The 24,287-nt window shown below is 67.6% G+C and overlaps 4 protein-coding genes across 19 annotated transcripts in view; 2 read left to right on the top strand and 2 right to left on the bottom strand.

Moving 5' to 3' along the window:
- Window positions 1-6,237, top strand: part of RBFOX3 (RNA binding fox-1 homolog 3) — a 190,280-nt gene extending 184,043 nt beyond the window's left edge. For 14 of the 16 annotated variants that reach the window (XM_052808259.1, XM_052808268.1, XM_052808260.1 and 11 more), the window contains 7 exons: window positions 382-442; window positions 735-788; window positions 1,068-1,200; window positions 1,788-1,827; window positions 2,433-2,494; window positions 2,824-2,902; window positions 3,971-4,136. In XM_052808259.1, coding sequence (XP_052664219.1) covers window positions 382-442; window positions 735-788; window positions 1,068-1,200; window positions 1,788-1,827; window positions 2,433-2,494; window positions 2,824-2,902; window positions 3,971-4,015 — 474 coding nt within the window. In that variant the 3' untranslated portion in view covers window positions 4,016-4,136. Of the gene's footprint in view, window positions 1-381; window positions 443-734; window positions 789-1,067; window positions 1,201-1,787; window positions 1,828-2,432; window positions 2,495-2,823; window positions 2,903-3,970; window positions 4,140-4,829 lie in introns of those variants that run through there. The other 2 variants (XM_052808255.1, XM_052808256.1) reach the window with 2 other exon arrangements.
- An 897-nt stretch (window positions 6,238-7,134) lies between these two features.
- Window positions 7,135-11,661, bottom strand: ENGASE (endo-beta-N-acetylglucosaminidase). The gene is made up of 14 exons (XM_052808249.1): window positions 11,480-11,661; window positions 11,212-11,288; window positions 10,858-11,059; window positions 10,403-10,551; window positions 10,154-10,311; window positions 9,893-10,041; window positions 9,545-9,710; window positions 9,093-9,196; window positions 8,761-8,869; window positions 8,479-8,651; window positions 8,109-8,263; window positions 7,896-7,998; window positions 7,688-7,802; window positions 7,135-7,555 (listed from the first exon to the last, which is right to left on the bottom strand). The coding sequence occupies exons 1-14, from the start codon at window positions 11,587-11,589 to the stop codon at window positions 7,163-7,165; spliced, it is 2,163 nt and encodes a 720-aa protein (XP_052664209.1). The 5' UTR covers window positions 11,590-11,661; the 3' UTR covers window positions 7,135-7,162.
- A 1,711-nt stretch (window positions 11,662-13,372) lies between these two features.
- C1QTNF1 (C1q and TNF related 1) lies at window positions 13,373-19,311 on the bottom strand. Its single transcript, XM_052808277.1, is given in 6 exon segments — window positions 13,373-14,793; window positions 15,218-15,363; window positions 15,483-15,639; window positions 16,055-16,164; window positions 19,029-19,107; window positions 19,110-19,311. Coding segments are annotated over 6 exon segments (1,230 nt in total). The 5' UTR covers window positions 19,297-19,311; the 3' UTR covers window positions 13,373-14,242.
- A 658-nt stretch (window positions 19,312-19,969) lies between these two features.
- On the top strand, window positions 19,970-23,942 carry CANT1 (calcium activated nucleotidase 1). Its single transcript, XM_052807568.1, has 4 exons — window positions 19,970-20,121; window positions 21,860-22,499; window positions 22,762-22,965; window positions 23,410-23,942. The coding sequence occupies exons 2-4, from the start codon at window positions 21,881-21,883 to the stop codon at window positions 23,778-23,780; spliced, it is 1,194 nt and encodes a 397-aa protein (XP_052663528.1). The 5' UTR covers window positions 19,970-20,121; window positions 21,860-21,880; the 3' UTR covers window positions 23,781-23,942.
- The last annotated feature ends 345 nt before the right edge of the window (window positions 23,943-24,287 follow it).

Raw genomic sequence — 24,287 nt, 5'->3', positions numbered from 1 at the left:
ACTGCTTCCACGAGCGTGTCCTTCCTGCAGGCTGGGTTGGGCATGGGGTGGGGACAGGAGGCAGCCGAACCTGGCAGCAGCACGTCAGGACTAAGCCTGAGCATGGCACTGCCGCGGTCAGGGTATCGGCCAGCAGCCCGACCAATGCTCATTGCTGGAGCTGGGAGGCCTGGGCTGGCCGGGGGTATGGGCAGGACTGCATCACAGCGGGGCGGCTGCGGGCAGAGACTCTTCCCGTGTCTCCCCGTGCGGCTGGCATCCTTCGCTCCGGCATCCGAAGCAGCAGCAACGCGCGCCGAGCACAGCCGAGCGGGCCCTGGACTGCGGCCTCGCCAGCCCTGCTGCCCGCAGGTGCTGAGCTCCCATCCCCTCTCTCTGCAGGTGAACAACGCCACAGCCCGGGTCATGACGAACAAGAAGGCTGCCAACCCCTACACCAACGGTAAGGGCCAGCACGAGGAGAGCCGGAGCTGTGGTGGGCCGGGGCATCCCTGGGCACCCTTGCTGCCAGGCTGCCACTGAGCTCCTGCAGCAAACGCCCTCCGCGCCCTTGGGCAGACGGGAGAGCAGCTGCTGCCTGCCCAGTGCAGGGATGCAGCCCCCCCCCCCCGGGCACCCCATGCCCAGCGGCCGACCGGGGATGGGAGCTGTGGCCCCTCGGAGCCCAGCCGGGGGGTTGGGGGGAGCACCGCGGGGAGGATGCCCCCGGCCTCACCGGCTCTCCCTGCCCGCAGGCTGGAAGCTGAACCCAGTGGTGGGAGCGGTCTACGGCCCCGAGTTCTACGCAGGTAACGTCACCTCGGGACCAGCCTCGCTGTGGGTCCCCCTGAACGTTGGCCCCATGCCGTGTCCGACCCTGCCGAGCAGCCCCCGGCCCCTCTCCTCCTCCTGCACCCCTGCGTGCGCAGCTCCCCTCGCCCCAGCGTCCCCGCGGGGCTGTGTGCCCGCAGACCACGGGGCAGAGGCGGGCTCTGGCACGGGATGTCCCGCGGTGGCTGCGGGGGTCCCAGCCGTGCGCTGCGGCGAGCTGCTGCGGAAAGCCCACGTTTGTTCCCTCCCTCCCGCAGTAACGGGGTTCCCGTACCCCGCCACGGGGACGGCCGTGGCCTACCGAGGGGCACACTTACGGGGACGAGGACGCGCCGTCTACAACACCTTCCGGGCTGCGCCGCCGCCACCGCCCATCCCCACCTACGGCGCGTGAGTACGCGGGCAGCGGCGGGCACTGCCTGCCTTGGGGCGGGGGGGGTCGTTTGCGGCCGCGTTGCTCCGATTCTGCTGCCATCGGCGTCGGCATTGCCGGGCTCTCGCGCTTCGGGAACGGGCTGCAGCTCCCCCAGCACCTGCCTGGCCTCGGGCTCTGTGAAACCCCCCCCCAGGCTGCTGCCCCTCGGCATGACCCACATGCTCACCAGCCTCCTGTGCCCCAAAGCACAGACCGTTATTCCAGTTGGTTTAATAGAAATACTTTCTCTCCCGGCACACACGGCCGCTCTGGTGGCAGGCATGGCCATGGCAAGGTGTGGCCGTTCAGTTGCTCCCAGCGGTGATCGTGCCCTGGACTTCTCCATCCTTGTGGCACCCCCTGCCCTTGGCTATGCCCTCTGCCTGTCCCCACGTCCCTGCCAGGAGTCCCAGCCCGGGACGTGCCTCGGGCTGCCTGGACGGCCACTCCTGGCCTCTCGGCTGCACCGCTGGAAGCAGCTCCCCCAGTTCAACTGGCTTCACCCCAGTCCCTCTCGGTCGGTGACGCAGGCCGGGCTCTGACGCCTTCACCTCATTTGCAGGGTCGTCTACCAGGACGGGTTCTACGGAGCTGAGATCTACGTAAGTGCCGCGCCTGGGTCTGGGCTGTGCCAGAGACCCTGTGCCGGGGCGGGGGGTGAGCGGCACCGGGTGGCTCCGCATTGGGGTCTGCCCCCTGCCAGCCCCTGCCCCTGGGGAAGGCAGCTGGAGCCCAGGCAGAGTGCGGACGTGAGCGCGGCTCCTCCGGAGCGAGCGGGGTGGCACCACGTAGGGTCCTGTGCCCCCAGCCAGGCCCCTCCCAGGGCCAGCACCGCGTGGGATTTACGGCCTTGGTGAGCGCCAGTGCGCTGTCTTACACCGGCATTTAACCTCCATATTTAAGAAGCCATTGGCGATATTTCAGGCGGGCAGCTGAAGGATTTATCTAACGTGACACCTCATTAAAGCGATCAGGGAGGTGACATTCTCTCCTCTGGAAATTTAATTTTTTAAGGTTAATGTTTGTGAAAGCCCCTGGGGAATGGTAATGAGGCTGGTGCGCGCCCGGTAGCACGGGTACCTGCTCCCCGCAGGGTCCCACCGCTGCTCCGTGGCAGTGCCCAGGGGGTGCCCAGCTGCCCCGGCCCCCCGAGCCTCCCCCGGTGGGTGCTGCCCCCTCCCTGACAGCAGTCTCTCCTCCACTGCAGGGGGGCTATGCCGCCTACAGATACGCCCAGCCTGCGGCAGCAGCGGCAGCATACAGCGACAGGTAAGCACTGCTGCACCGCAGGCATCGCTCCCAGCGTGGGGGAAGACCCGTTTCACCCCCTGTGCTGCCCGGTGTGACACACCCCAGCTTTCGTGCCCCGCGGGACGAGGACGGAGCCAGGCACGATGAGGGTGTCCTGCAAACCGGGACCTCTGCGCTCCCCTTGGGCTCATTCTGAAAAGGACTGGCACCCAGACAGGGAGAAGCAGGGAGGTCCCGGGGGGCTCCCAGGCGCAGCAGGGGGAAGCAGCGGCTGGGAAGGTGGGCTGCTGAGGGGAGACGGGACCCCAACCCCGGTCGCTAACGCCCGCCGCTGTGTTTGCTCCTAGTTACGGCAGAGTGTATGCAGCGGCAGACCCGTACCACCACACCATCGGCCCCGCCGCCACATACAGCATCGGCACCATGGTAAGAGCAGCCCCCGCGGCCTTTCTTTGCTTCCCAGCGCGAGCCGCAGCCAGCCCCGGGGAGGGGGGGCCGGCACGGCAGCCCGGGGAGCCCGTGGGGTGCGGGGGCAGGCGAGGGGCGCGAGGCAGCCCTGCACACGGGGGCTGCGGGAGGGGGAGCCGGGAGCCGGCGGCGGTAGCAGGAGCAGCGCAGCCCCTGCCTGGCTCTGTCCGCAGGCAGGCAAGAGAGGAGCCCCCCCCCCACCCCTACGCCTCCACCCCATGTGCCCCGTTACGCCCGTGACCCGCACGCAGTCCTGCCCGCGCACGCCGCTTGCCGGGGGCCCGGCTGCCCCCTGCGCCGGCTGCCTGGGCAGCACCCCAGGGCCCTGCCCGGGGACCGGGACCCCCTTCCTCGTCCCCGGCGCAGGGCCGTGTCCCCAGGCCCCGGTGCGCAGCCACGCACGGGGAAGCACGCGTGCGCGCGCCGGCGCCTGCAGCCCACCCACGCGCCACGGCTCTTAGCTAGCTTCACAACCAGCATCAAAGATGAAAAATCCCACTCATGGGCGGGATCTCAAAGCCAACCCATCTTTTTCTTCCTTTTTTTTTAAACACCCCCCCCCACCACCACCCCGGCTGGGACTGGGCTGCCAAGCGCCCCTCGGCACTCCCGGTCCCAGGCAGCTGCTAACGAGGGGCCGTGGCCCCTCCGTCCTGCGGGGATGGGCAGGGTGGGTACCAGCCCAGTGCTGCAGCGGGGATGGGACGGGCTCCTCCGCGGTCACTGCAGGCGGGAGGAGACCTGGCCACGGTGGTGCCATGCTGGGGGCACTGGGGTTTGGGGCACCCGGCAGCCCCTGGCCCGTGCACGGCTCCAAGGCAGCACTCGTGGCCGTCCCAGAACCAGGGCAGCACTGGGCACCCTCGGCCCTGCCCACCCCTCACGTCCCAAGGACAGAAGCGATTTGGTGTCATTTTAAAGAGGAAAAGAAAAAAAAAAAAAAAAAAAAGGAAAAAAAAGGGAAGAACTGGGCTTTGCCTCTCTCTCGAATACTGATTGGCTTTTTTTTCATCTTTGATGTTGCAGGCTAGTCTATACCGAGGAGGGTACAGCCGCTTCACTCCCTACTAGCAAGACAGACACAGCCCCTCCCACCACTAACACTGACTGCTCACTAGCACCAAACCAAACCAGGCAGACAGAGCCGAGGCCGAGCCTCTGGAGGAACCGCGGGCCCTGCCCGGGCGGGCTGGGGCTGGGGCTCAGGCCGGGCTCCGCTGAGCCACGGCGGCCCACACCCGTAGGGTTACCTCAAGCCGCTCCGTCCCGCCGCCCGCCCGCCTCTCCTGCGCCGTCCGCCCGCCCCGGCGCAGCCCCGCGCCTCGTGCTGCCGAGGGCCACGGGGGCCCCGGGCGGCTCCTGCCCCCGGCACCCCTGGGGACTGCGGGGAGCGGGGCCAGCCCGCGGCCCCGCCGGCACCCTGTTCCCAAAGCCGGGTCGCGGGGTCCCCGTGCAGCTCCACTGCTGGAGCTGGCGCTGCCCCGGCCGGGGGTGCGGAGGGCTCGGCCCCCCCCGCGAGGCAGGAGGGGATGCTCTGCCCGCGGGCGCGGGGGGCACGGCAGCCCCGGAGCGGCCCCTCTGCCCCCCCCCCCCGTAGGAGAGAGAGGAGCCGGCGGGGGCTGCTGCAGGCCCCCGGGGACGGAGCCAGGCTGGGGCGGGTGCGGGACCCCGGGGACTGCGCCCCGGGCAGTAGCGCTTCTCTGGGCCGACCGCGCTGCTCTGCGGAGGAGCTCCAGTGTGGCAGGGCTGCGCGGGCGTGGGGTGCGGTGCGGGGCTTGGGGGGGCCGGGCTGGCGCCTGCATCCCCCCCGCCCCGGCCAGCGGCTCGGCCAGGCTGCCCCGCAAGCCGCTCCAGCGAAAGATCTGCCTCTCTGTTTCTGTTGTAGTGAAACCGCGGCCGTTTCCTTCTGGGACCAGGAAGGGCAAAAAAATCCACACACACACAAAAAAATCAAAAATAAAAAAATTAAAAGCAAAGCAACAAAAAAAAAAAAAAAAAGCAAAGCGGTAACAGCCAAGTGAAAGTCCCATACTGTCCACACACGCACCGAGCGAGCGAGTCCCGGAGGAGCGCCGCGGCGAGCACGGACCGGCCGGACGTGCCAGAGGGGTCCCTCTCCGCCCCGGCCCCGCAGCCCGTGGCAGGGAGGGAGAGCCGGCGCGCCGCCGAGCGTGGGGGCGTCCGGAGGGGCCTCCGCCCGCCCAGGCGCAGGGCCTGGGCACCACGTCTTCCTTTCAGCCCCGGCGCGGCGGCGCTGGGGGTGCCAGCGGAGCGCTGCGGCACGCCGCCCCTTCCCCGGCTCTGGGGACTGGGCGCCAGGGTGGGAACTTGGCTTCGTGTTTCCCAAGCTACGGCGCTACGGCGCTTGCCGGTCATCAGCGTGTCAAGTGTGCGAGGCCTCGGCTCCCGTACGGAGCTGGGGTGGTGGTGCAGCCGCTTTGCTGAGGCGCTGGGCGTTGCAGGGGGATGAGCCTCTGCCTTTTAAAGGGAATTTTTGTTAAGAGGAGCTTGCAACTCGCTTGCGATCCCTTTCCCCTCCCTCCCCTCCATCCCCTGACGCACCTGGGGCTCCCACCCCGCAGGGAGCAGCCCTGACCAACGCCGCTCGCGGCCCCCTGCGCTGAGCCGGGACGGGGACTGCCCCGATCCTGCTCCCGCTCCCGCCTGCTCCGTGGCGCGGGACATGCTTACGGCCACCCGTCCCTGCCCGAGACAGCGGGACCCCACCAGCCCTCAGCGTGGGGTCTCGGCCATTGCATCGCCCAGGACCGGGGGCTGGCATCGCCCACGGGGACCAGCCCGAGCCCCGGGGTCCATCTGCAGCAGCCGGTGCGCCGGGGCCGGTGCCCAGCGGCACGGGGCGCTGCGGAGCCCACCCCGGGGTGCAGGCCTGCCCCATAGGGCGGCCTCGCGCTCAGCCCCCCCCCCCCCCGCACCCTGCCCCGCGTGGCTCCGCCACTCCTCAAACCTCACTTTATAGTCTGCAGACGCCCCCGATGCTCCAGCGACGAGCTCCCCCTTTTCTATTCCCGGTGTACATAGCCCCAGCCACCCCGGCCCCGCGCCCCCGCCCCTGTACAAAGCTCCTTCCATCGCTGTACTGGCTTCTTCCTTACAGCAAACCCCTGCGCCGGCCGCCGGTGCGCAGGCTGGCGCCGGCCCATTCTGTATGCTTCAAAGGTGTGACCATTCTAATAAACAGTATTATTATTATTATTATTACTATTATTATTATTATTATTACAAGGATTATTATTATTATTGAAATTATTAATAAAGATTTCTTTCTTCAACCAGGGCGACTCAAGTTTTGACTGGGGTGCTGGCACGGGGCCGTGGCTGGCACGGCGGGTCTGGCCATCCTGGCACACCTCTGGGCAGGGGGCTGCAGCCTGCAGCAGGCAAGGGGGGAACGCGCCAGGGCCTCCGGCCTCGCCATAGCAAGAGAGCGGGGTGCCGGCATGGCAGGTGCCCTCCCCTGGCTGTGCTGAGCCCTTCATTTTTCAAACCGTCAGATAATTCATTTTAGAGCAAGTCCCCCACCGGAGGAGCAGCAGCTTAACTGCTGACATATTAATTTTCCTGACCAGGAGCCAGCATTGTTTGTGGGACCGGGGCTGGCGCTCGGAGGGAGCTGGGGCTGGGCGACCCTGCTGTGCGGCGCGCTCGCCTGCCTCCCTGCCTGCTAATTGCTTGCTCACCAGACTGTGAGAAAATAATTGCTGCTATAAATTTTCTCTCTTTCTCTGCATAAGATATCCAGGGGAGGCAGCATGGGCGCAGCCGCTGCCTGCCAGCCCTGGGAGAGGGCAGCGCGGGCTAGGTCCGTGGCGGACGGGCACAGCGGCTGCCCGCGCTGGGCTGCTCCTCAGGGCTGAGTGCCGCAGCAGAGCCGGTGCTGGCAGCTCCACAACCGTGCCGGGCTGGTCCTGGAGGCGAGCAGATGTGGGGCTGGGGGGGCCTCAGAGCAGGCACCCCCAGCCTGGGTGCCCGCAGCTTGCAGGCAGCGAGGGTTGCAGGAGCTGGGGGGGTCCCTGGCAGCCCAGTGGGCCCCCACGGAGAGGGCTGAGCCCAGGCACAGGTGGGAGAAGAGGGACCCACCGAACCAGGGTGATGAAATGCAGCCTCCGCCCTCTAAGCCCCCCGCCTGGAGCCCACCCACCAGCACAGACGAAACAGGGACGCCAGGCTGCACCACGCTTGCCTTTAATGCCCGTCTCAGCTGGTGCCGTGGGCCGGCTCGGAATAGACCAGCACCAGCCGGCCCCAGCGGTCGGGGTCCACGGGCAGCTTGTCGCGCAGCACCGGCTCCACCAGCAGCTCCAGCCGGCAGGACTGCCCGGCCGCCGGCCGCGGCACCACCAAGCCCACGGCACGGTACAGGCAGGCGTGCGCCAGCCCCAGCAGCTGCAGCGGCGTCTGGCCCTGGCGGCAACGGGCACCCTGGCTGAGGACGCGGAAGCAGCCGGCCTGGCCGGGCGGGAAGGTCCAGCGGAGGGTGACGCTGAGCGAGAGCTGCTCCTTCTCGGGGCCCTCCTGCCACCAGAGCTGCGAGGCCGTCAGACTCTGCACCTGCGGCGGGGAGGCTGCCACGCTGGCCGCATCCAGCACCTGGGGAAGGAACCGCAGGACCGTTGGGGCCGGGGGGCAAGAGCAGCGGGCGCCCACCCCCGCTCCCGGCGCAGGGCAGTGTGGGGCAGCACCGGGGCAGGTGGCTTCCAGCCGGCAGCGGTGGGCACTCACCCGGACCTCCCCGAGGAGGCAGGTGAAGGGTGTCTCCTGCGGGCTGGGCTGGTGGCGGGACACGAGCAGGGAGAGGTCTCGCAGGCTGCAGTCCTGCAGGTCCAGCTCGTAGCACCTGCGAGCGAAGCGGCAGAGCAGCCACGGTGTTGGGGGGGCCCCAGAATGCCCACGCCTGCCCACAGGCACGGGGTGATGGCAGGGCACTCACCGGCTGGTCCAGCCATGGGAGCCACGGTCACAGGCGGCAAGCAGCTTGGCGAGGCCGGGTGGTGGTGCCGGGAGGAACCGGGGGTGGTGCCGGCCATTGGGTTCTGCCAGAGGGAGCAGGGTTGGGGGGGCAAGGGGCTGAGCTGGTCCCGTGCCCCGCAGTGGGTGCTGACAGCGGAGAGCACGGCGGGGGGGGGGCGGGCAGGGTCCTCACCAGGCAGGGAGGTGACGTTGCCCTCGTGGCAGGTACCCGAGTCCCAGGTGGTGAGCTCCAGCGCAACTGCGACCTCATCGGCGTGCGGCCCCTCCAGCTTGTAGAGCAGGGTCAGGAAGAGCTTGGGGGGCGCCGGCATCTGCAAAGAGAAAAGGCTGATGACCCCAGATCCGCCCAGAGAGAGACACAGAGAGAGAGAGGAGAGAGAGAGAAGAGGCATCGGGTTAGGTCTGCTGGGCAGTATGGGCAGAGAGCCCCGCGGCACGCTCACCACGAGGCCCTGGGGCCGCACGGCTCTGCCCGGGCCACGCCGGCATGGCGCCAGCCCAGCGCTGAGGGGGTGGCAAGAGGGCTTCACTCCCCCACTCACCGGACAGCCACGCGCTCCTCGCCGGGGGAGATGGTCCCCTGCAGCCTCAGGGAGCTGCCCCCGCACCAGGCATCCTGCAGGCAGCCGCTGGTGCTCAGCCTGCCCTCGCGCTCCAGGTAGAGGGGCTGGATCTCCTGCGCGCTGAGGTCATACCAGGGCCCAGCCTCTTCCTCCTGCAGGACAGGGCAAGCTGAGCCAGGCGGGGAGCCGGGAGCAGGGACCCCCCTGCCTAGCCCACCCCTGCCCAGCCAGAGCCAAGCTGAGCCGTCACCCCGCACCCACCTTCCCATCCAGGAACCTGCTGGTCCCCATGCCCAGGCTGAAAGAGGTGGCGAGGGGCAGCGTGCAGATGCTGTGCATGGGCAGGTACTCGGCCAGCAAGCCCCAGAACCTGGAGGAAAAGGCAGGTGTCCGAGCAGAGACCCCTGCTACGGCCGCTGCCCCAGCACGGCCGCCGGCATCACCTCAGCTGGGGCAGAGCGGTGCCCGCTGGTCCTGTCTGGCAGCCATGGCCTCACGGCAGCCCTGTCCCACCGCCCGGCAGCCCTCCTGGCCCCGGGGTGCTCCCGGCCCCGTCTCCCCCCACGGCCCCTGCCCCGCTAAGCCGCCCTCACTTGTTCTCATTGTGCAGGAAGTTTTCTGCCCCCAGGTGCTCGTAGACCCAGCCGGGAGCGAAGATGGCTGCGGAGAGGTCGTGCTGGCGGATCAGGCGCAGGGACTGCAGAGACGAGTGGTGAGCAGCACAGGCCGGGCCAGGAGGTCACCTTGTCACCTGTCCTGTCCCCACTTCCCCAGGTCCCACTGGCCCCCATGGTGGAGCAGGACAACGCCATGGGGATGTGCTGCGGCACCTCCTTCTCCAGGGACTGCAGCACTGGGATCCCCCAGCTGCCTCTCCATGCATGGCTGGCAACCCAGCAGCTCCGGGTTCCCCCATTCCTCACTGCTGCGTCCCCGGGTTAGCAGCCTGGCGTGGCACGGCACAGCTATCGGTGGGAGCTCAGAGCCCTGCGCTCCACAGCAAGAGGCCCAGGGTCCTGCTCTGGCCTGGCCCTGGCGCACCCACCTTGTCAGTGTTGAAGCCACCACCGATGACATCCCCGCGGGCAAAGACATCGACACCGACGTAGACGTCAGTGTGGCGCAGCCCGGCCAGCCCGCGCGTGCGCTCCAGGTGCTCCTCCTTCCAGTTGTAGTTGGTGAACAGCCCATCGCAGGCGTCGAAGAACACCCTGGGGACGAGGGTCAGGGTGGCAGGGCGGACGCTGCAGCTGTCCCCGCAGACCACCCCATTGGGGGCTGTGCAGGCCATGCCCTGACCACCCCCGAGCACTGGGTTTGGGGTGGGCTCATGCCTGTCCCACCCAGGGCCGGTTTTGCCGGGGCAAGGTGGTGAGGCAGGGCCTGACCTCACCTATTCTCCTCGTTCAGCTCATTCTGCCATCTCAGCGTGCCATTCTGCAGGACGCTGTCGTACCAGATCACCAGCCCCCCTGGCACGGCACTGTGCACCTGCGCCGTCAAGTGCCGCAGGAAAGGGGGCAGGTTCCTCACCGCTGCCGCCTGGCAAGAGAGAGCAGGGACAGGTCGGCACAGGGCGAGGACCCCCCGTGTGGGAGCAGCACGAGGGCAAGGGAGGAGGCAGGGAGGCGGGCAGGGCGCAACCACAGCTCACACTCAGCGTGTTCTCCACGTTGACCAGCCAGCCATCAAAGCGGTAGTGCTGGGCGATGCGGGCCAGCTGCTCGCTCACGGCGTGGTATGCCTCCTCCCCGCCAGCCAGGAATGCCTCACACAGCTTCTCCCCGTCTGTCCACTCGGTGATGAATGTGCCTGGGGAGGTGGTGAGACCAGCATCAGCCGTGCGCCCCGGCAAACCCAGCGTGCGCCTGGGGCTCCCCCCTGCAGCCGGCCTTGCCCTCACCCAGCACAGGGACGCCATTCCTGTGCGCCGCATTGGTCCAGCACACGGGTGGGATGGTGACGGTGTGGTGGCTAAAGTAGATGAAGATGTCGATGTACCGCCAGTGGTAGAAGACGTAGGGGTTGCGCGTAGCTGAGCCCTGGATGAACCTGCAGCGGCAGAGAGGGAAGAGGGTTGGGCAATGCGGGATGGACACCAGCAGACGGCTGCGGGGCTGGGCAGGACCCTGACTCATGCCCCAGGAGCTGGGCACAGCTGTGGCACCGAGCCACCCCTGTGGACCCTGGCTAGGGCTGGCCCAAGCAAGGTCGCCGTGGTCTGGTGCCAAGAGCCAAACCCCTCCATCCCTGCCCGCCTGTGGCCGAGCCGGCAGGAAACAAATCAAGAAGTGGAAGAGTTTTGGGGTTTGAGGTGTTGAGCCCCGCTACCACATCTCCCCTCTGCCCAGCACGTACCTGTCCTCCAGGTACCCGCCGCGCATGTCATGGCACACCAGTGTCCGGGGCCTCTTGCTGCGGAGCGAGGGCTGGCGCTTCGCCAGCGGCACGGCGGAGACGTTGAAGTCGTCGTTGCTGTCCGGCTGCCAGGCCAGCAGCTCCTCCAGGCTGGACAAGAAGAAGCTGATGGGCTCCGTCGTCCTGGTGTCGAAGTGCCTCGCTGGGGCAGGTGGGGAGGGCGAGGACGGGATCAGTGGGGAGCGCTGCCGGTGCGGCTCGGCACTGGCACCGGCACCGGCACCGGCACCGGCACCGGCACCAGCCCAGTGGGGACCCAGGGGTGCAGCGGGCGCCCTCCCCGCGGTGCCTCACCTGGCAGGGGCTGCGGGCGGGCGCTGACGGTGTCGTGCAGGACGGTGGTTCCCCGGGGCTCCGCCGCCGGCTGGAAGCTGCCCGGGGATGGGGGGGTGAGAACCGGGCCAGGCCTCGGTGCTGGCCGCGCACCCGCCGCCGGGCCGGCCCGGGCCAGCACCGCGGCCAGCGCCCGCCGAGTCCAGCGGAGCCCCGGCCCGGATCCCGATCCCGATCCCGATCCCGATCCCGATCCCGATCCCGATCCCGACCCCGGCCCGCCGCACACCTCCGCCGCCGCCGCCGGCCGGCCCGCTCCGTTTCCGCCTCCGCCGGCTCCTCCGCCCCGGGCCCGGCCCTCTTGCCGCGCCGCCCGGGCCCCTCCTGCGCCTCCGCCATGGCGCTGCCGCCGCCGGTGCTGCCCGCGCTGACGGCGGCGCCGGCCCCGGCCTGGCCCGGCTCTCCCGGAGGCGCGGCCCGCGGAGCTCCGCCCGCCCCGGCCCCGGCCCCGGCCCCGGCCCCGGCCCCGGCCCCGGCCCCGGCTCCGCGCCGCCCCCAGCGCCCGGCCCGCCCCGGCCGCGCTCGGCGCCGCCTGGACCCGTGTGTCCTGGGCTGGGCCGTGTGTCCTGGGACGGGCTGCGTGTCCCGGGATGGGACGTGTGTCCTGGGATGGGCTGTGTCCTGGGACTGGGACGTGTGTCCCGGGATGGGCCATGTGTCCTGGGATTGGGACGTGGGTCCTGGGATTGGGACATGGGTCCCGGGATGGGCCATGTGTCCTGGGACTGGGACGTGTGTCCTGGGATTGGGACGTGTGTCCTGGGATGGACTGTGTGTGTCCTGGGATTGGGACGCCTGTCCCAGGATGGGACATGTGTCCTGGGATTGGGACATGTGTCCCAGGATGGGACATGTGTCCTGGGATTGGGACATGTGTCCTGGGGTGGGGCCGTGTGTCCTGGGATGGACTGTGTGTGTCCTGGGATTGGGACACGTGTCCTGGGATTGGGATGCATGTCCTGGGATGGGACATGTGTCCTGGGATGGGGCCGCGTGTCCCGGGATTGGGACGCGTGACCCGGGACGGGCTGTGTGTCCTGGGATGGGGCCATGTGTCCTGGGATGGGGCCGTGTGTCCTGGGATTGGGACATGTGTCCCGAGATGGGATGTGTGTCCCAGAATGGGACATGTGTCCTGGGATTGGGACATGTGTCCCAGGATGGGATGTGTGTCCTGGGATTGTGACGCATGTCCCAGGATGGGACGTGTATCCTGAGATGGGCTGCGTGTCCTGGGACAGGGCCACATGTCCTGGGATGGGGCCACGTGTCCTGGGATGGCCTGTGTCCCAGGATGACCTGTGTCCCGGGATGGGACATGTGTGCTGGGATGTGACCTGTGTCCCAGAACAGGCCCTGCTGCGCGGACTGGGACAGAGCCAGTACCTGGGCCGGTGGCCGCGCCGCAGCAGGCAGCCCTCCCCTCCTGCCATGTGCCGGCAGCCCCAGCTCTGCCTGCTGCCCGGGGGGCCGGGTGCTGCTGTGGGGCTTTGCCCCCACCATGGGGCTGGGACGGGGCCCTGGGCCGGCCATGAGCAGGGCAGCTGCCTCCATCCCCCCTGCAGGGTCCCTGGGGCCAGCCCCCCAGGGACAGCGGTGCTGGGGCCCTGGAGGCACTCCCAGCCCTAGACAGCCTGACCGGCCTCACCTGGGCCTCACCATGGGGCCAGGGCACTATTTAAGCTCAGCCCTGCTGCATTAGCAAGGATGCTGGTCTCCATTTGTAGCTCTGCACTGCCCGGCCACGGACTCATTGATCCAGACCCCGACCACTGGCTTCCCATCAGACCTGCCTCATCACCGTGGATGTGCTGGATGATCTGGACTCCTGGTAAACCCAGCCACCACCCCAAGCCTGCCCTGCTCACAGGCTGACTGCTCTGTTACTGCACTCAGCTCCCAGCTCTGAGGCCCTTAGGGAGCAGCTGGCGCTTGCAGAGCCTGGCTCAGGTCCCCCTGGCTCTCCAGGGGTGGTCTGCCCTTCCCTTTCCACCACCAGCTTGGCAGCACCATGCCAGCCCGTGGCTCTCAGGGAGCCCCTGCACTCTGGGATTGGGAACCTGCCCTGAGCTGCCTGAGGGTCCCGCACGCACAAAGCAAGAGGACGCACTGGAAGTGTGAGTAGGACTTGAAATCGTGGGGTGTTTAATGTGGTCACAAGCTGTACAGAGGGCGGGTAGCAGTACGCTGCCCTGAGCCTCCACTCTGCTATTGCATCTACAAAAATACAAAGCCTGGCCAGCAGATAATCTAACTGAAGAGGAAGCAGCTGAGGCCAAAGGCCCTGCACCCAGGGCTGCCGGTGGGGAGCCAGCCCCTCCTCGGCAGCGTTGGAACCGAGCAGAGGCTGCAGTGGGGGGGAACTGTGATGGGGAACTGATGCAATCTGCTTCCCCATGGGAGCACTTGGGGAAAGCGTCAGCCCGGAGGGTACCCAGCACCGTGCTGCACCATCCATGCCGTTGGGACCCAGCTCTGCAGAAGGGAGGAGGGACCCTTAGTGGTTTTATTGCCTTTACTGCTGGATGCTGAACACCATCTGCCCTTTTCCAGGAGAAGGAGGCTGTAGAGCATGGCACAGTGCAAGCAAGGGCAAGGGAGGAACACAGTGCATGTGTCTGCACTGCCTCACACCAGGGTACTGGCAGTCAAACCCGTTCAGCTGGTGCCACGAATGCCTGTGCCCCAGCAAACCTAGCTCTGAAGCAGACACAGGTGGGGATGAGCTCCCTGCTTGCCCCAGGTGAGTGGCCACTGCCCAGGTTACAAATGCAGCAGAGGCTGGAAATGGCTTCAACTCCTCCAGGTGCATCCAATTGGCCTTGAGGAGCTGGGTGTGGGGGTATTCACACACTTGCACAGCTGCTGGGGGTAGTGGCACGTAAAAGGGCTAACAGCTTAATGGCAGGACACATGCCCAGGGTGAGAGGGTGGCAGGGGCTCCTTGGACACCTCCCCCAGGGGAGGAGGAGGAGCAGGATGGACCAGGTGCTCAGGGGTCCCCGCTGTACTTGATGAGGTGGCCACTGAAGGTGATGTAAGTGTCGTACTCATCGCTGAAGACGGCGTTCTCGCGCTCACCCTTGTAGAGCCGCACCCAGACCTCGTCCTGCTCCTGCAGCTCCAGCATGACGCTTTGGCTCTGCATGATGCTGCGGTCGCTCACCTGGGCGTAGAGGATCACCACCTCCACCCCATTGCGCATGATGTGCAGGTACGTCTCCTTCTGGTTCCAGGTGTGCACGTTGAGGCTGAAGTAGTAGATCCCGGGGACATAGCAGTAAAACTTGCCCGTGAACATGTTGAAGTGGTCGTAGAGGTTGACAAACTCCGTGTCAAAGATGAGTGTCTGGTAGTAGTCGTTGCTGTGCAAGGGTTTCTTGCGGCCCACCGAGAAGGCAGCGTAGTGGCTCTTGCAGCGCTCCCCCGGGGCGCCCACGCTGCCCTTCTGTCCCTTGGGCCCTGCATGGCCCCGGCTGCCGGCCACCCCTGTCTTGCCAAACTTGCCCTGCATGCCTCGCTCGCCGCGGTCCCCCTTCTCACCTGGGCAAAGCAGGAGGGACAGTTGTGCTGTCAGGGGCAGGTGCCACCTCTAAACCCAGTGCCCTGGAAGCCCCTTTGCCTTACAGAAAGGGATGGAGACAACAGGGAATGCCCCCAGCCCCTGCCCCCTCCCTGGGCTCTGATTCTGCCTCCAAAGCTGCTGCCCAGAGGCCACCAGAGCAGAAGCAGCTCATGCCCAGGAATGTCTCCTGCCCACCACCCCTCTGCCTGTGCAGGGTGCTGGACCGCAGGCACCAGCTCTGGCTTCTCACTCCCAGTTTGCATGAGACTGGCATCCCAGAGAGCTGGCACTGGGGTGATGCTGGCAGATCAGGTAGACTGGTGGTGCCCAGAGGCATAGGGTACCCGGGCTGCAGGTTCGGCTGCGGGCAGTGCCGCAGCGCGGGATCCTGCCAGCCCTCACCTTTCAGGATGGTCATGTTGATTTGAGGCAGGGGCTGGTACTGGGGGTAGGAGAAGCGCTGGTCGGATGGCTCACAGCAGCGAACGCAGCGGGGCCGCGGGGGCAGCCCCTCCTGGGCACTGCTGGCCTTCTGCTCCCGTGTGGCCCTGGGGAGGGCAGAAAGCAAAGCACAACAGGGAGCTACGGGTGGGGGCCAGGGCCCTTCACGGTGCCAGGGCTGCCCTGGCCCTGGCTGCAAAACACCCTGGCCCAGGGGTCCCCTCACCTGGCAGCATGGTGCTGGGACGGTGCTGCCTCGGGGTCTGTCTGCAAACGCCGGTCGGGGCTGGGGCTGGTCTGGCTTGCCACAGGGGAGGGCAGCAGCAGGCAGGAAAGCAGCAGAACACGGAGCACCCTAAGTCCCTCCATGCTGCGGTAGTGCCCTGTGAGATGCCAGGGATGGCTGAGGGGGACAGCAAGGCCTGGCAGAGCCAGGAGTTGCAGAGATGCCTAGCTATGCCAGCCTGGCTGTGCCCTGCGCTGTCCCCAGGACAGGACCTGGTGCACCATGCAGCCCCAGGCAGGGCACAGCTGTATTTCCAGCCACCAAAGGCTACTCTTGCAGCAGCCCTTCCCCAGCAGAGCCCACAGCATGGGTACATGTGTCTCTTGCAGCTGCAGGGACCATCTGTACCTGAACAGCTGCTTTTAGGTGGGCTGTGTGCCTTGGTGATGCTCCAATGAGCACCCTGGGAGACCCGCGTTTGGGGCAGTGCAGGGGCTCCGGGCTCACCAACAAGCTGGGAGCCGGGGCTATGCAACTCCCAGAGCCTTGGCATGCATGGAAGAGGGAATTACCTGGGGAGCCAAGGGTGGAATGGAGCAGCAGCTTCTGGCTGACTGTCCAAGCCCTGGGCGAAGCACTGCTGCTCCTACTCAGCCTGGATTCAGCTGCCTCCCATGGATGCCTAAAAGTGGCAACTTGGGGTGTCAGCACCTGAAAAAAATTACAGGCAGCTCCAGATGCCATGGGGCAAATGTTGGGGTGCAGCCCTGCATGCATGTGTCTGCATCCCTCCTCCTGCCCCAGACCATGCAAGGATGCCTGCAGCACAGGCTGCCCAGACCCTGTGAAAGGGGCTCCTGTGCCCCAGGAGCTGCCAGCCCTCGGTCTGAGAGTTTGCAAGGAGATAAGACCCACTTCTCTGGAGTCATGGGTGTGGGCTGGCAGCCCCAGCTGGGAGCCAGCTGCCATGCGGAGAAACCTTCCTGGGAGCCCACACCCTGCGTGGGGCCAAAGCCAATATTTGCAGTAGCCGGTGGCACCATGGCACAACCTGGGCAGCTCCACTGCCCTTCCCTGCCTTATCACAGCTGTGTCCACTTGAGGCATGGGGCTGGGCCCACAGCACCTTGCCCCGCAGCCCCAAAGGCACCAGGACAGCCATGGCCAAACACATGTGCGGCACTGCCCAGCCGCTCGGCATCCCGCAGCAGCAGGGTCCGAGGCGGTGCTGAGCCACGACTGGGCAGGCACAGGGCTGCAGGTGTGGGCTGCCTGGTCCCACACCCTGCCATGCTGGGGCCTTGCAGCGCTGGGATGGGGAAGGCTGTTCACCAGGCTCTTGTCTCCGTCAGGTGCCGCCCTGAAGGGTGACGGCCTTCGCCTTTCTCCCCTCCCCAAACACTGTCCCCCCCTGCACTGTCTGGCCATGCTCCACAGGATGGATGGGATCCTTTGCCAGGATCCCAGAGCACCTGCCCCAAGGCGCAAAGGGCCCTGCACAGCCCTGCGTCCTGGGGGTGGGCCAGACCATGGGGAAGTATTTTGGGGCCGAATCCTGTTGTTTTGGTGAATGTCTGCTCTCTGAGCACTGGGTCCCCAATCAGCGATTGCCAGGCTGGGCCAGCCTGTGGGCAGGCTGTTACCATTGTCCCCCGAGCATGGGGGCTGGTGGGGTCCGGGGACCGGGTGGCCGTGCTCCGGCAGCGGGTGCGGAGGGTGTTCGAGGCCAGGGTGGATGCCTGGCTTATGAGTCACCTTTGCTGGGGCCAGGAAGGGGCGGAGGAATGGGGAAAGGCTCCTAAGGGCTTTCCCGCTGCTCGCACCCTTGGTAAAGGGTCTGTCCCCTCACGTGCTTCCTGGGTACCTATGTACCCCCGTCTCTGTCCCCCCTGCCTCTCACCCCATTATCTCGGCCCATGTCCCACTGGTGCTGCTGGGTATGGGGAGAGGCAGGGCTGCGGGCACCGCATGTGGGCAGCCTGGCGCCGCATCCTCCCTGTGCCCTGGCCTGGTGCCTGCCCATGCTCAGCTCTGCGGGCAGGGGAAAAGCAGATCCATGGAGGAGAAGCACAGAGGAGGCCAGTCAGGGGCTTGTGAGCAGATATCATCCAGGGCAGCCTTGGCCCTGGCTCTCTGCACCCTGTTTGGCCTCCGGCTGTGCCAGCCACATGCCAGTGAGCATGGCATGCAGCCCACCAGGGTTTCGGGAAGCCCGTGGTTTTCCCTTAGCTCTGGGACCATCAAACCAGAAGTTCTCCTGGGACCTGAAGCAGGCTCAACCCTGGGGAAAAAGCAGCTTCACAGGGAACTGCTCCATGAGGAGAAGAAATCCTTCACCAGGAAATTCTGACTGAGAAAGGCAGCGTGCTTCCCAGGCTGTCGTAGGGCTGGAAATGGAGGCGAGCACGCTGTGCATGCTCGGTGTTGGCAGCACGGTGCACCCACCAGCAGCGTGCAGGGCTTGCCGGGGCCCCCGAGTGTGTGTTTCCCCCTGCACCCTGCAGGCGTGCTGGGCGGGAAGTGCCCCCGTACGCATGGGCATATACCGTCCTGCCGAAGGGACGCTGTTTTTCCTGTTAGGGTTGGATGCTCTCCAGGAGCAGTTTGGAGATTTAAATTCAGTGGCTGCTAAAGCCTTGGGACTGCAAGTCAAAACATCCTGAAATACATTCCAGGCGGCAATGAAGACCAGGATGAAACAAGAGAAAACCCTGGGAGAGGGAGGAGGGGGCTCAGAGTGGTGGGGGCTGTGTGGAGGCAGCAGGACCTGCACACCCACCTCGCCCTCCCTGCTCAGGGGGGTGGATGCAGCCCTCCCTGAGCTGCAGCAGCCAGAGCTGGGATGCCTCTGGGGTTGTGCTGGTGGGATGGCTTCCCCCGCCTTTTGCTGCAGCAGCTGGAATGGCTGCAGAGCCGTTTGCACCCCTGGAGCAGTGCAGACCCGGTGGGCAGCAGGGTGGCAGCTGCTCCGGACCAGCAGGGTGGTTGCAGCCCTCCAGCTCCCACAGCACCCAGCAGCACCAGCCAGATGTTGTGCTGGGGACCCCAGCAGACACCGTGTCCCCCCCAGACATGCCCGAGGGTGGCCCAGCCCTGGGTTTGACACGCTCGTGGGGACTGGCTTTTTGGGCACACGGCTGAGGCAGGGCTGGGGGAGTCGCAGTGGGTCTGTGCAGGGTCAAGCCGGCGCTGCAGGCTGCAGCAGTAACCCTCTCCCAGTGACTGTCCTCCCGGAGCTGCTGTGAGTCGGGCTGTGAGGTTCAGCCCTGCGCTCCCCACCACCCCCTTTTCGGGCAGGGCAGGGGCCTCACTCAACTGGCCGGACTAGGGGTGGGGGGACGCACCAGTCCCCCTCACTGGACGTGCCCCAGGGCACCCACGCGCCTGGCAAGGCAGAGCCGCCTCCTGGGTGAATCCGCACCGATGCTGCAGCGCCCGTTGCCGACAGCACCCGCAGATGGGTATGCAACAAGGTGCAGTGCCGGGGCGCCGGTCCCCAGGCCTGCAGCCCCCCCCCCCCCCCCCCAAAACCTGTCCCCCACCTACCTCTGGGGCAGGGCCGTTCCCTCCTGGCGCTGCCTTTCCTTCCCTAGAGCATCCCCCCGGTGCCGCCCCGCCAGCCCCCGGGTGCGGGGCAGAGCCTGCCCGCGACGGATCGGCTGCCGCCTCCCGCTCCGGCTGCCTCTTCTCCCTCGGCCTGGGCGGAAATGCACTTTCTAGAAAGTAAAGGAGGCAGCGGAGGAGCGGGACGAGGCGCGCAGCCCTCCCACTGCCAGATGTGAGCCCGGCAGCGCGGGCGGCCGGCGTTAACCATGTGTGCTCCCGCCGCCTGCCAGCACCGGGCCCGCGGCCACGACCGTCGCTGGCCCGAGGTCAGGGAACGGGGGCGGCATGTGCCAGGGGCTTCACTGGTGTCGGGGGGGGGGGGCTGGGACCCCGGCGGCTGCAGCTGCTCCCCGGGGCAGGACCCTGCCCCACACCGGGAGAGCCGCCGGCCGTTCCCCAGCCCCGGGGGCACCGGAGCCTGCCCAACCGGGGACGGGCCTTTCGCGGGCGGCCGCTGGCAGCCAGACATGCACGGGCATCCCACGGCGCTGGGCAGGATCCGTCCCCGCTCCCCGCACCCCAAGTGGCGGGGGGGACGCGGGGTGCGTCCGGGCCAGCGCTGGCGCGGTAGAAGCAGCCGCGGGCAGAGGCCAACCTGCACCGGGGGCTGCACCGGGGTCGTGCCCACCGGACAGCCGGGCTGGGCCCCCCCGGGGGGCAGGCCCCCCCGGGGGCAGGGCCGCCTCCTTCCCCCGCAGTGCGGCTCCCCGCCGCTAGGCTCCAACCGCCCGTGCGTGGGTTGGGGGGGGGGGGGGGTGTCGGCTCCGGTCGGGGCTGGCCGGGCCCGGTTCGGGGGCGGAGCGGGCCGCGGGGCGGACTGCAGCTCCCAGCATCCCCCGCGGCGCGGCTGGGGAGGGTGTGCAGTAGGGGCGGCGGCGCGCGAGGGCTGCTGGGAGTTGTAGTTCCCGCCGCGGCCGTTTGGCCGCTGCCGGCTGCCGTGGCGGTGCGCGGGGCCTGCCGGGAGCTGTAGGCGGCGGCGGCGGCGGCGGCTGCGCGCGGGGGAGGCGGGCGGCTGCGCTCGGGCGGCGCCGCGGTGAGCGGGGACAGCGGGGCGGGGGGCGCGGGGCTCGCCCTGGGGCCCTAAAGCCGGGCCGGGCCTGCAGCACGGGGGTCTCCGCCGGGCTGGGGCGGGAGCACCGCGGGCCCCGAGCACCCTGCTCGGGCGGGAGCATCGGGGTCGCCGGGGCTGTGCCCCGGGGCGGAGGGTGCCGGCGGCGCGGAGGCCCTCAAGGCCCCGCTCAGGCCGCCTTCCCGGCGGCTCGCTCGGGGAGGGGGCTCGGGGGTCCTCAAGGGCGGGCCCGGCGGAGCCGAGGGGGTCCCCGTGTCCATGGCCGGCGGGGGGGGCCCCGTGACCGTGCCCGGGGGGGTGGTTCCCCCCGTGTCCATGGTCGGGGGGGTCCCGTGACGACGCCCGAGGGGGCCGGGGGTCCCGTGGCGGTGCTCAGTGCAGGTGCTGGGGTCCCTACAGCCGCGGCGGGGGCCAGTGCACCGAGCGGGGTCCCCGGGGCCCTGCCGAGGGCGATGCTCGGGGGTCCCGGCAGGATGGAGCGGGTGCTCCCTCCCCGCGGGGTCCATCCCCTGCCACAGCGGGGCCCCGGGGCGAGCAGCCGTCCCTCACGGGCTCTCCCGTGTCCCGGCCACGGCCCGGAACACACCCGCCTGCCCGGGGCTCGGCCCCCCACGCTCAATGCAGCCTCTGTTCACACCTCGGGCTGCTGAAAGGCACATTGAGAGCCCCGCGGCACGGCTGCCTGCGGGGAGCACGGCCCGTGCCCAGTACCAGGCCCGGGGCCCCACCGTGGCCGGTGATGGGCCCTTTGGGGACAGCACTGGGCTGGCAGCTGTCCTCTGCCCTGCCCCGGGCTGCGGGTCCTTGCCCCATGCTGGATGGCACGGGGTGAGAGCGGGTGGTGTTGGGGAAGCTTCCAGTCCCGGGGGGCTGCTTGCTCCCTGCACCACCTGGAGCGCCCGTCTGCAGGAGCGCAGGGAGATGCAGCGTCCCCTGCGCTGCACAGAGGGAGGTGGCAGGGAGAGGCACCGCCGGTGCGCTGGCACTGCAGGTGGGTGCAGCCCGGGGTGGGCTGAAAGTACCCACCTGCGAGTCCTGCCCGGAGGAGATGCTATGGCCGTGGGCAGGCCTGGCAGGGGTGGGGGGGCTGCTGCGACTTTAAGGCTGGGCAGGTCAGGGTATTTGTCCCTTGGACCCGGGCGCTGTGCTTCCTGCTCAGGCGTTGGCATCCTGCTCGGGCGGAGCTGCCACGTGTCTCCCGGTATCCCCGTGGGGCCTGGGGACATGCTCGCCGCTCGCTAGCCGGACCCTGCTCCGGAGACAGCAAGGGTCGTCCTTGCCGGTGGAGGGGAACCTCCTTCCTCCTGGGCCTGTGCGGGGACGCTGCTCAGCAGGACGCCCCAACATAGGTTCCAGGGGCTCAGCTCGGGCCGGGGTGCCTCAACTCCCTGCCTGGGCTGCTGCAGACCCTGGGGCAGGTAGAGGTGCTGAGCAGGTTGTGCATGTCTGCCAACACACCAGGGCTTGTTCTGGTCTGGAGTACAGAGGGGGGTTCAGAAGGGGCTGAGAGTGGCTCCAGCAGCAAAGCAGCCCCCTTGGCGTGCTGGCTCTTCCCTGCGCAAGACAGCAGCACCTTCTCCTGCTGCAGGAGAGGGGATGGGCCCCCTCGTCTCTACCTCGTGGCTGTGCCCTGCTGCCCCCCGAGCTCAGTGCAGTGCCAGGCTCCAGCTCTCTGACCTGTTCCTCCCCTCTTTGCCACCAGGTTCTCCTCGCCCCCAGTCTGATGCCCATCCCGCCCTGCCATGAGTCTATGAGCCCCCTCCGGATCAGCGTGGGTGGCCTGCCTGTCCTCGCGTCCATGACCAAGGGTGCTGACCCCCGCTTCCGACTGCGCTGGAAGGCCATCGTGCTGTCGTCAGCCTGCGTGGGGTTTGTGCTGCTGCTTTTCTGCCTGCACCGGTCCTCCCCGGCACGGCCCGTCCCTCCCAATCCTCGTAACTGGCAGCTCAGCCTGCAGGCGGGGGACCGCTACAATGACACCTACCCGCTGTCCCCACCTCAGAGAAACCCCGAGGGTGTGCGCTACCGCATTGGAGTCATCGCGGACCTGGATACACAGTCCCGGGGCTCTGAGGAGCACACCTGGTTCAGTTACCTGAAGAAGGGCTACCTGGTGCTGTCGGACAGCGGGGACAGCGTAACAGTGGAGTGGGACAAAGATGAGAGCGTGCTGCAGTCCCACCTGGCTGAGAAGGGCAGGGGCATGGAGCTCTCCGAGCTGGTCGTCTTCAATGGGAAGCTGTACGCCGTGGATGACCGGACAGGAGTGGTCTACCAGATTGAGGGCAACAAGGTGGTGCCCTGGGTGATCCTCCCGGACGGGGACGGCACAGTGGGTAAAGGTGAGCTCCCCCGTCCCACCCTGCAGATGCAGAGCAGTGAAGCCTTTGGCTTTTTGCGGTTCGCTGGGGTAGGGTGCACCTTTTCTGTGACCCTGTAAGCCCAGCTGGGTCTGGGGCAATTCCTGCCCAGGGACTGGCTGGCTGCGTGGGGGAAGGCTGTGCCCAGCACTGGGCCGTCTGGTGTGGCGGTCGGGGGAGTGGGAATCGGTGTGATGTCTGTGTCCTGGCCGAGCCCCGGCTCATGCCGCTCTCTCCACTGCAGGCTTCAAGGCAGAGTGGCTAGCGGTGAAGGACGAGCACCTCTATGTGGGGGGACTGGGCAAGGAGTGGACGACGACGACGGGGGAGGTGGTGAACGAGAACCCCGAGTGGGTGAAGGTCATTGGCTACAAGGGTGACGTCGGCCATGAGAACTGGGTGACGAACTACAACGCGCTGAGGGCTGCAGCGGGGATCCGACCCCCAGGTACTGATCGAGGCTTCCTCCTGCCACCCTGTGTCCCATACCCTCTGCGGGCTCTGGGGCTGAGGTCTCCCTACCCATAGATACTGGGACTGGTGTGAGATTTAAAGGACGCTGGAGGCCACAGACCTCCCCCTGTCCTGGCAGAGAGGCCATAGCCTGCCCTGGCCAGTTTTCTCCCCTGTCTGGGCCATGAGCAGCTCGAGGGTGGCTTAGCCAGTGGGCAGAGGAGGTTGTGCCACGGTGCCCCTGCCCGGCTCTGGGAGGGACTGGGGGAGCTGCTGCACAGGCAGTGGGGCAGGAGGAGGCGGAAACGTTCGCAGCGGTTGCCTGCGCGGGGCTGCGACCTCCCCGGCTGCGGCGCCTTTTGGAGCGGGGAAGGGTCCTGCCCCAGCCTGGCAGGTGCCCCATTTGCCCCGTGCCGTCAGACACCGCTCCCTGCCGCAGGTTACCTGATCCATGAGTCAGCCTCCTGGAGCGACACCCTGCAGCGCTGGTTCTTCCTGCCGCGCCGCGCCAGCCACGAGCGATACAACGAGAAGGCGGACGAGCGGCGAGGCACCAACCTGCTGCTGAGCTCCACCCAGGACTTCGGGGACGTGACGGTGGGACGTGTGGGCGAAGTGGTCCCCACCCACGGCTTCTCCTCCTTCAAGTTCATCCCGGACACGGACGACCAGATCATCGTGGCGCTGAAATCAGAAGAGGACAACGGCAAGATCGCCAGCTACATCATGGCCTTCACGCTGGACGGGCGCTTCCTCCTGCCAGAGACCAGGATCGGGAGCGTGAAATACGAGGGCATTGAGTTTATTTAACCGACTTTTGCACTGGACTGGAGGGGTGAGGGAGGCCGAGGGGCGCTGGGGCAGGCCCTGCCAGCATGCTCCTAGCCGGGCGCTCTGCCGAGGGATGCCGGGCAGCGCTCCCAGCTCTGTAGTTGGCCTTGGCGTCTCCTGTAAAGTGTTGGCTCTGCTGCAGCAGGCGTGGTGCGAGTGTTTCGGCAGTGGCACCTGGTGGCAAGGGACTGCCACCACAGGGTGCTGCAAGCCCCAGCCCAGGAGACAGATGGCGAAGTCCCCTTGCGCCGGTTCCCCGGGCAGGCCCTGCACTGCAGCCATTAGCGTCCAGCCCTTAATTGCGACAGAAACCCTCTGTGGCAAGTCAGTGGTTCTGGTGACATCCGGGCTCCGGTTTTGCAGCCGAGGAGGAGCCTGAGCCCCTGCTCTGCCTTGTGTCCCGCCATGCTGCGGTGCTCCCCGGGTGGAGGAGCGGGTGTCCAGCTGGAGCAGTGGGCCTGTCCTGGTACCTGGGGGAATGGGTCT

This window comes from Harpia harpyja, chromosome 14, assembly GCF_026419915.1.
Source record: "Harpia harpyja isolate bHarHar1 chromosome 14, bHarHar1 primary haplotype, whole genome shotgun sequence".
Taxonomy (NCBI): domain Eukaryota; kingdom Metazoa; phylum Chordata; class Aves; order Accipitriformes; family Accipitridae; genus Harpia; species Harpia harpyja.
Note: the sequence above shows the minus strand (reverse complement) of the source record. Positions and strands in the feature narration are given on the sequence as shown.

Excerpts from the sequence above, each read along its gene's own strand:
- ENGASE (XM_052808249.1), bottom strand. The coding sequence starts at position 11,589 with ATGGCGGAGGCGCAGGAGGGGCCCGGGCGGCGCGGCAAGAGGGCCGGG. Across the intron at positions 11,289-11,479 it reads GGCCGGCGGCGGCGGCGGAG|CTTCCAGCCGGCGGCGGAGC; the intron begins GTGTGCGGCGGG and ends ATCCCCGGGCAG. Across the intron at positions 7,803-7,895 it reads TCCCATGGCTGGACCAGCCG|GTGCTACGAGCTGGACCTGC; the intron begins GTGAGTGCCCTG and ends CTTCGCTCGCAG.
- CANT1 (XM_052807568.1), top strand. The coding sequence starts at position 21,881 with ATGCCCATCCCGCCCTGCCATGAGTCTATGAGCCCCCTCCGGATCAGC. Across the intron at positions 22,500-22,761 it reads GGACGGCACAGTGGGTAAAG|GCTTCAAGGCAGAGTGGCTA; the intron begins GTGAGCTCCCCC and ends TCTCCACTGCAG. Across the intron at positions 22,966-23,409 it reads AGCGGGGATCCGACCCCCAG|GTTACCTGATCCATGAGTCA; the intron begins GTACTGATCGAG and ends TCCCTGCCGCAG.